The 10,000-nt window shown below is 39.9% G+C and overlaps 1 protein-coding gene across 1 annotated transcript in view; it reads left to right on the top strand.

Annotated features, from left to right (window-relative positions):
* The window catches only part of LOC137992692 (probable E3 ubiquitin-protein ligase HERC1), a 151,866-nt gene that overhangs the window by 123,251 nt on the left and 18,615 nt on the right, over positions 1-10,000 (top strand). The window contains exons 50-58 of the mRNA XM_068838173.1: positions 713-787; positions 1,042-1,166; positions 2,703-3,102; positions 4,705-4,803; positions 6,123-6,296; positions 6,663-6,953; positions 7,720-8,050; positions 8,560-8,741; positions 8,962-9,117. Of these exons, the coding sequence (XP_068694274.1) occupies positions 713-787; positions 1,042-1,166; positions 2,703-3,102; positions 4,705-4,803; positions 6,123-6,296; positions 6,663-6,953; positions 7,720-8,050; positions 8,560-8,741; positions 8,962-9,117 (1,833 nt within the window). The remainder of the gene's footprint in view (positions 1-712; positions 788-1,041; positions 1,167-2,702; positions 3,103-4,704; positions 4,804-6,122; positions 6,297-6,662; positions 6,954-7,719; positions 8,051-8,559; positions 8,742-8,961; positions 9,118-10,000) is intronic.

The raw sequence follows: 10,000 nt of genomic DNA, 5'->3' as shown, positions 1-10,000 counted from the left end.
ACACCGGGAGCTTCTTGCCCTACTCTTACGAATAGTGTGTGGGTTCTTTTACGTCCCACTGGGTTCATTTGGGAACATTGAAAGGTTGTGAGACGGGGCCTACGGTTTATAGACCACTTTTACATTCTTTTGTCTTTATGTTAATTAGACCTACTGCCCTAATTTTCAAACAAAAAAAAATCTTGAAATTTGGTTGTCGTAGCGAGGCTAGAAAAGCTTAATAGCATTGAAACAAAGTAATATTTTATATTGCTGCCATTATGAAAGAGGTCTATAGTCCTTATCCGAGAAGCCTGGAAAGTCTTAACCATTTGCGGATGTAATTACAAAGGCAGCACTTTGTTTATCCTGCCGGAATCGAACTCACGATCTCCCGCGTGACAGCCCAATGCTCAACCAACTGAGCCACCAGTGCGCGGTAAAGGCCCTGCCAAATGGCTTCAACATTTTCTTCAACAAAACGTTCCATTTTTTTAATGCTGTTGAGCGAAACGTCAAGCGAAGTTTCATTTCGTTTCTGCGGATTCCGCAAACCAAGAACATGCATGCACAAATGGGGAATGAGTTGCGTGCAATTTTGACCTTCATGGAAGAATCCTATAGTCAATAAAGTTTCAATGTGGGAATGAGATCTCAGCTTTTGTGTAATGCGGTAGGGTGGGTATGATGACGTACCAAATGTCCTAATTGTCTTGCCTGTTGATTTGTACAGGGTTTGATAACTGGTCTGCAGTTTGATCCCAAAGGAGAAGCATTTGCTTCTTGTGCGGAAAGCGAATGTGTCAAGGTAAAATTCATTCCAAGAACAGTTGCAATTTGTTGAAACTTCATAACTAAGTGTGAAATTAATGTAATTGGTTTAAACTGTATTGGGCTACGATCCTATTAATTGATATGAGTGCATCGTCGTTATCAAAATCAATATGCCATTTAGTGGCTTTATTTCCATTCGAAGTAGAAGAAGCCTCGAATGCCGGGCAACCGTCAAATAAAAACGTCTACGCTAATTATTTAAGCGTTGCATGTGGTTTTTGTTTGCAGATATGGTATGAAGTAGACGACAGTATTCTACTTAGACATTCTGTCCACCCCAAGAGTTCATGTATATCTTGTTTTAAATGGTTCAGCAATTCCAACACACAAGACGCATCGTCACTTTTGGCTATGTAAGTGCAATGTTAGACACTATGTTTGTGTGTTACTGCTCTCCAAAACGTTTAAGGCCAAAAAAGCCATTCGTCAAACGGTTGATACTCGTTTCTCAAAGTCATTAATAATTCATAACTTAATAAGCCAATTGCATCGCCCCATTCTGGTCACGCGGACGAGTACACAAAACGTTGATTCACTAAATGAATTTAAAGCACGTGTGGTTTGAAATTAATTAATTTCAAAAACAAAACACAAAATGGCTCTTTATTATAATTCTAATCTTCAGTTCGAAAATACGAGCTGCCCATTTGTTTTTATAATGGGTAGAATTCGGAACAGGACTGGCCACACAATCTTCTTCCTCCTCTCAGCTTTTTGGAGGGTATGGAAATCTGCTCTCTGCACTCTCCATCCCGACACGGCAACGAGTGCTTGCTCACAGCTCTCTCAAGCTTCTGAGCAACCATAAAGTGTACAGAAAATTTTTGACTTGAAAAAAAAAAAAAGATTGAAATTATGATTTATTTTGTTTGAGAAGTAATATATCAAACACGAGAAGGAATGTTTCATACAATACAATACATAGGGGCTTTTCAGGGTCAATAAGTAAACGAAACAACAGAACACAACTGGCCGGAGGCAAACCAGTTGGCTATTTACAAGTGCAGCTGGAAAGTTGAACCAGGGACTACCAGGATCAAATTCAACGAGTGGTCAGAGCAAGTCTTGAACCCGGGTTCTCCGGATCTCAAGGCGAGCGCCTTAACCACTGCGCCACACTGCCTCCTCCTCCTCCTTCATCGGATATCCAAACACAGAGAAGCGAGTTTTTAAACCGATTTCGAGTGTTTGATATTGCTTCTCAAAGGAATCAGCATTTTAAGAGATATTTCGGATCAAAGTTGGCGAAATTTTATGCTAATTAAGATCACATATCCAAACTTCCTTCACGGTAGTGATTTCTTTTGTTTTTGGCTTATGAATTATTAATGAGTTCGAGAAGTAATTTTAAAACCTTGCGCGTCGTGCTTCATTGGATTTCCAAACGCACGAAGCATTTAATTTTTTTTGTGTTTGGAAATCCAATTAAGCACTCGCACTCGTTATTGAAATATTACTTCAAAAACAGTTTTTGAAAAGCCGGTCGTCTTGTCTATAGCACAAACCACAAACCATTGCAATGCTTCATGCCCTGAAACGAAGCACATGCCAGGGGCCCCCTTTTAGGAAGCTTGTCTTTCAACAGATTTATAATACCGAAAAGAAAAACAATTTGCGAAGTTTCATGCCAAAAGGACGGTAAAAGAGTTCAGGGTTAATATGCCGGTTTTTTGCGTTGATCTATATGTCTTTACTCTACCACAGTCTTGAAAGTGGGTTTTACTTGATTAATTTACTGGAATCTCACTACGTTTTGACAGAATCACATGTACGGTGTATTTAACTTCTTACTCCGTAACGATGATCTTGGAATGAGTACAAACATGTATTTTTCTTAGGTATGACCTTCAAAGAAAAACATTTTTATTTAGTTTGTGTTTACTTGGCAGAGGAGATACTACTGGTTTGATATGTGTATGGAAAGTACCCCTAGAAACAGATAACAAGCATCTTTGCGAGATAGTCAAGGCATTCGTGATCTCACAAAAACAGTGCAATTCCAGCTCCTCCATGGATTGTAGAATAGCTGCTCTTGAATCAGCTAATTTAATGGAGTTATCAAGAATGGAAGCTGAGGATAACTCTGAAAATAAGCCATGCACCGTGTATAGCTTTGATGATATCCTGAAAGCAAGCCAAGGAAAGTACCAAAATGAAAGCGGGACACTGTCCCTTATCTTTGAAGCCCATGGTCACAGTGGTGTGGTTTCGGCTCTGTCCTTTAATACAAACGGCAAATTTCTAGCCAGTGGATGCAGTGATGGAGTTGTCAACATCTGGTCAATGCAGGTGATTGATTTATGACCATTGAATTTTTGGATGACCATTTGTTGTTTCAGGTTGATGTTAAGTTAGAACTCAGTTACTTTCCATTTCGGAAGACAAACATCCACTTAATTTGTAGTAAAAACAGGATATGTGTTATTAAAATTTAAACTTCTTTTGTAGCTTTTACAGGTGTTTCGCTGTAGAGAACGTCGTTTGTCAATTAGTATTTTATAATTATATAGGCATAATTTTATTGGTGTCGCAAAATTCCGAAAATAAGCCCCTCAATGTATAAGCCTCTCCAAATATAAGCCCCCCAAAGCGGTAACGCAAAAAAAACTCCGTTAAATCGCCCCTCCAAATAAAAGCCCCCCGGGAGCTTGTACTTGGAAAATTGCCCTCAAATTCAAAGAAAATCAAAGCAAAAACGGTAAATTTACTTCCAACCATAAGGCTAGCCCAATCGATTTGGAAACGCAAATTTCCCTCCGTAGATAAGTCCCTCCGAATATAAGCCCCTCCAAACATAAGCCCCTCGAAAAGGGCCTTTGAAAAATATAAGCAGCGGGGCTTATTTTCGGAATTTTGCTGTATATCGTGTAACATCAATTTAGTTAATAGAGTGGACTGGTTTGGAAGCTCGGCAAACATCAAAGGAGCAAAAAAAGATGCCAAGATTTAGGTTGGAAAGTCCACGACCGTGCACAATCTTTTGTTTTGCGCTCATAGACTATGCATGAATTACGTAACCAACACGTTTCTATTGGTTATTTCCTCAGTATGGATGATGATGATGTTCATAATAATAATAATAATAATAATAAACTCATCATCATGAAGTTAACAGTAAAAAGCGTTTAATTATTGCTGAATCTTATAAGGCCTAGCTTAACCGCTCTGCCATATAGAAATGTTTAAATTGAATAAAGCACATCAAATCAAATACTGGTTATTTATTTAGGACGCATGTTTGCACTCATCCTTGACCACATATGCGAGTAAAACGAGAATAAAATACTACTGCTCGGATTTGCAACTTAAAAAACTGAAGAAAACGCTAATTTGAAAAGTTATGAAATGTAGAGCTAAATTGTTGATTAATTGTTGAATGTTTATCCTCCCCACTGGACCAACCTACTTCCCTAAAAAAAGTAATTATGAGTATTATGCCTGGCGGTCGCTATCAGCCTTCTTATTGGTTGACATAAGAAAGTTGATTCTGAGAATCAGTGCAAAATGCAGTGGATATTTCGCCCGAAGATTATTCATTAATCTGTATTTAAGGAGTGCCAGGTATTTAAGATCAGAATTCACTTACTTGAAGCCGGTCTTTTTATCTGTTGTGATACTAAAAAAATAGTCGTTGATTTCATAGCGTCTATTTATCATTGTGGACTTGGCGGGGAGATAACATGTTCGTCATTGTCTGTCCTAAAACCTTGCTTGTTCTCTTAAGCAGTCTTGCAAGAAGAGAGCGGAATTATCATCCTGAACTTGAAAATTGCTTTTGATTTTGCCAAGCTGCTACAGCAACAAAGCTCTACCTTTTTTCAAGAATTGAAATACTTTAAATCACCGAAAAACATTTCTGCTCAAACCTCAAAAGTCCTTTCTTCTTTACAGGATGGAGTGGTGGCACAGACTTATCAGCAGTATGATCCTCTATTGTCACTTGTCTGGGCTGGGGAACAAGGCGTTGCAGCTGGTTTCAAAGCAAACAATGTATGGTTTTATTTTCTAGAATCTCAAATCATTGTTAACTTTTTCAGTCCTGTCAGGCATCTCAGATTTGTTAAGTAGTGCTCCGAGTACAGTGCAAATGAGAAGTATGCTTTTGCATTTAACTGCTAAATCTTAATGACACTTTAACAGGGCTCGAAATTGCGACCAATACGGTCGCATTTGCGACTAAATTTTTCCTTTTGCGACTAAAATATCTGGAGAAGTCGCAAATTTGCGACTTGTTGTCACCTTCGTTCTTTCGAAACAAAAGGGTTAGCAGTTGCCACTTTGCTGCTACTTTTGCTAAAATAAATAAATATCTAAATAAATGACAAAATTATTTTGTTTCTCGCTGTGAATTTTCTCTGAAGGTAGCGTAATTGTTGAGTAATTTAGCTGCGATGTTACGTGCACAGCTCCATTCCTTAGATCATTCGCCATTTTCAGCAGTTTCTTTACACACAAGTATTGCGGGCTCATATTTTTTGCTAAACCGCTGACAACACAATGCAGCGCGGCGATTTTGCGACTAGAATTTGCGAAATTGCGACTAAATTTTCGTATTTTATCGCAAAATGCGACTTGATTTTTTCCTTAATTTCGAGCCCTGACTTACTTCCTTAGAAATCCTTTCAAGGAAACCCCGTAATTCATTTGAAGCTGTTGTCAAATGCTTACTCCGGCATGGACTACCATCACCTTCCTTCGAGCTTTGTTCCATAAGCAGGGCCTCTTCTTGCAAACCCATGCAACGGGCCAAATGCCGACTCAGTAGTCCCTTCCAAAAATTTTCATTCAGAAAAGTAGATAACTGTAAATGGAAGCGGGTACTCATTTGACTCATTTGTTCAGTTGTGCAAACAACAAGGAAACCACATTCGAAGATGGTCGATAAATCGAGGGTGAGAAGATTCGCTAGCGTAGATTGGAAACTGGCTGATTTCTTACGAACTCTTCGATAAAATTTTAGGACATTGGCCCAAGAGTGCGGAAGAAAACATCGAACTGGCGTATCACAAAATACTGGGGGAATATCCAAAGTAACATAATGTGGGGTCTGTCTCAATACGAGACGAGACTGGCGTTATCGTCGGGTAGATGTAGAGGACAATAGAAATCTAACCACTGTGTAATTTTGCTTTCTATGTTCTTTTACTCAGCCTAGTTGGCATAAAAACGCAACATATAAACTCCAAAATGTCAAAAGCAACAGCCCTGTTAAGTTACACGGCTTGGACGTAATGGGAATGGTACTTCGGTTCTTCTTCTTATTTCGGTGAGACAAAGAGACTTTATATGCTTCTATTTCTTGTCGACAGGATGTTGTTTTGCTGCAGTTTAATGACAAGTGCTATGAGAAGAATCGGTTGGTCGTCTGGGCTCGAGAAAAGTTGAAACGGCTTGGTATTAGTGGTTTGAACGAAGCTCGTTATTTCCGCATGCTCCTTGAAAGATTACCAACATTGCTTCAAGTTCAGTATTCATATGAAAAGGTATTTACTGGTCTTTCCAACAGGTACAACCTACACACTCGTGTTGTTCCACATGGTAATTTTTGGCACATTTTTATTTTGCATAGCGAACATTTCATTGACCAAAGCAGGCATCCTATTTTCAGAGATTGAAAAAGCATCCACAGATTGGAAAGAAAATTCTTGTCACTCGTTTTTTTTTTTTTTTTTTTTTTTTGCTGACATCTATTGTTAACACGAACATTTTCTTTAGTCTCCTTCACGCTCAAAGGTTGGCGTTATCACGCACCAACTTTGTTTCCTCGTTGGTTATCACTTAAACGACACCGAGTTGTGAGGTACATCTAGTCTTTGCTTAGGTGCAGCACAACTTCCTTTTCTTTTCAGAGTCAAATCAATCAAGGCAACCAGCTTGTTCATAGCCCATTTCTTCAGTCACTTTGTTCGTTAGGAATAGGCTTGGACGTCGATAAAGTGCTTGGTGATCGCCGTGAGAAACAAGATTCTTCGTTGTCTTTAAATGATGACAATTCAGTTGTTCCAGAATGGAGCTGGCTTCATGGTTTTGCCACTGCAGTGAGGGCCGCTGATGCTCTCACCTATAGGAAGCCATTTCCTGAGGAATTTTCTTTGCCAGAGGAAGAAGCGGTTGACAATGAAATAGCTTATCAACCCATGGTAGGTTTGCAGTGAACACGAGCTTCTCATCCACACGAAATTGTACTTGACCGCCTTTAATGACTAACCCTAACCCTACCCACACACCTCATTTGATTAGTATTTTTGAAAAGCCGATTTATTTTACAAGACATCTTGTTTGTTTGTTTGTTTGTTTGTTATTTACTTATTTGTTTAAGCAGGTTGAAATTTTGGCAGCTGTTTAGCTGATGTGGACCTGCTATACCCACCCACCCACCCATATACTCACAGAGGACAGCCACAACACTGGGAACTTCATCCCCTACTCTTGTCGAATAGTGTGTGGGTTCTTTAACGTAACGTCCCACAGGGAACTAATGAACATGGAAGTTATTTGTGAGACGGGACCTCCAGCTTATCGTCCTTTTCCGAGAAGACTTGAAAGTCTAACCATTTGCAGCACTTTCTCCTCAGTTATTTAAAGACCCTGAGTGTTGGTCCGGCCGAAGTCGAACTCACGACCTCCCGCATGGCAGCCCGGTGCTCAACCAACTGAGCCACCGCTGCGCGGTGCGCAATAATTCACCTTAATTTCTTGAATTCTCGCTCCTTAATTCTTGAGTGCACGCTCCTTCAAATTTGTTTAGAGTGATTCACGACCAATAATGCTCCCAACAAGAACAGTACCGCTTCTGATCCACCTTACGACTCTATATCAAATATGATCACTGTAACTTTTTTTACCTTTATATGATTCAGCGGCAATATATTGTCAATAGATTGTGATGTGCCATTATCTCATTAGGATAACACAAGCTGGACCCTGTGCATGGACAAGGAAGTTATGCAATGGGCTCAGCAGCATCCTGAAGATTGGAGTGGTGGAGATCAGTATGAGGCGTTTCTTTGGGGGGGAGGGAGACATGGACAGCTCGCTGAGGCTGGAAAGGGGGTTAACGTGCCAACCCTTGTGAAGTCATTTGGACGCGCTCAGCAAGTAGTCTGTGGTCAGAATTGCACTTTTGTGTTATTAACCAATGGAACAGTGCAGGCTTGTGGTGAAGGAAGCTATGGGAGACTTGGAATGGGCAATTCTGATGACTTGTTCTCTCTTAATGTTCTCTCCACCCTGCAAGGTTGGTATAATTCAATTCAGGGGTGCCTTTGAACTTTGTCCAACCCGTTTCCCTGGATCATTGAAGGACTGCCTTTGTCAGGTTCCATTTGTAATTTCACTGTTGGTTATGTTTCAGGCACCATGTGCCAATTGTGAATGATTATTCCATATGTGCTCTTTTGACAGTAGCAGAATCTGTTTATATTTTCCCGCACTGATTCCGTGGCACAGTCTCGAAAGTTAAAGATAGGAAGATTAATTTCCAGCTTCTTAGTTGTCCATTGCAAATTAGTTAAAGTTAGCACAAAAACGTCTTCTGAAGTTGCATTTTTTGTCTATTACTGCTTCCAAGCCGACTTATCTATACTAAGATTCGCATTTCCAGTATTGCAAACGTCTGTAGTGAAATGCTTATAACAGTATTCCCAAAGTTGTTTTGGAAGGAACGGATTTTAAGATTTTAAGGACGAATGACGACTGCGAAAAATGAACCTGAGGAACATCATAGTGTTTTGCTTGTATTTACAGGCTATGTCGTTATCCAGTTGGCAACTTCATGTGGTTCCGACGGTCACTCCCTGGCTCTTACTGAGAGTGGTGAAGTGTTTAGCTGGGGAGATGGCGATTATGGCAAGCTTGGACATGGTAACAGTGATAGACAGAGGAGACCCAGGCAAATTGAAGCACTCAGAGGAGAGGATGTTTCGTTTGTAAGTAAATAAGTGCACGGTGTTTTCATTGAATAAATGAATGAATTGTTGTCTTGCAAGTTTGATTCAATTTTGTTTACGCACCAAATTACGGTACACCAATTTTCAAAGTCTTTTTGCCTGGAATTACATATATACTAGTATCAATGTTTTGCCTTTTTTCACACTTTTTATTTATATATCATTTTAAATGGGAAATGTCTTGTTCATCTTATTGCAGTTGGCTTGCGGCTTCAAACACTCAGCCGTCGTCACTTCAGATGGTAAACTCTTTACTTTTGGGAATGGAGATTATGGTCGCTTGGGACACGGGAATACTACTAACAAAAAGCTGCCAGAAAGGGTCATTACGTTAGACAACAAACAAGTTGCTCAGGTAGTTGGAAGAAAGTGTAGCGTAGTTTATTTAAAATTACACATTGTCGCATCAACAAGAATAATTACAGTGTGTTTGCAATTCAAGACGAATTCAAAAATAAGAAAGGTTCACAAATTGGGAATAGAACAGTACTGTAGGCACCGGGGTACAGAAGTTATAAATGCAAAATTTGCAAGAAAGTAAACTAATGCTAACAATACCTAGTATCATCAAAGTATAAACGTTAAGGGTATAACATAATTTTAGACGTGACAGTGGCGCTGGAGAAAAACTTCTTTTCTTTTCTGTTCTACGTTTGTACTAGCTCCTGTTTCTTGAATTTCTGACAAAGTATTCTTGCCTACACCCTGGTCTTTGTCAGATGTTGTGAAAGAGGGCTACCATCATGACGTTTTTCCAGAGTTTTCCCACAGAGGTCATCACACCGGGTATCCAATCTTAGGCAGCCAGCCAACCGTAAAGCCTCGATATATGATTGACCGGGATAGATCATACGCAAGGCTCGTTCTTAAAATTTCTCTAGTTGCTCTGATAGATCATTGGTCGGGGCGTAATGTCTTTCTACGCAGAAGAATTCTAAAATGGAGCGCATAAGGCCGGGCAACGTAAATGGAAAAGAGGTCAGTGGTTTGAACACCCCTGCGGCGCAAAACGCGGAGTATATGTTAGCGCTTTGATGTCCTGGCCACCACTGAGGTGTTGTGTTCAATTCATTGTGAAATTCTTAACAATTAGCCAAGGCACTCTATGACGAAACTATTTCCAACTCTTGAGCATCAGTTGTCAAAGCGGGTAGCCTGAGTTCTCCCCGACCTTCTAGACATCTTGTTTACAGCACTCCATTACGGCAGTCATCTTTAAAGTTCATTACGTGTTCTGC

This window comes from Montipora foliosa, chromosome 2 (genome assembly GCF_036669935.1).
Source record: "Montipora foliosa isolate CH-2021 chromosome 2, ASM3666993v2, whole genome shotgun sequence".
NCBI lineage: Eukaryota > Metazoa > Cnidaria > Anthozoa > Scleractinia > Acroporidae > Montipora > Montipora foliosa.
Note: the sequence above shows the minus strand (reverse complement) of the source record. Positions and strands in the feature narration are given on the sequence as shown.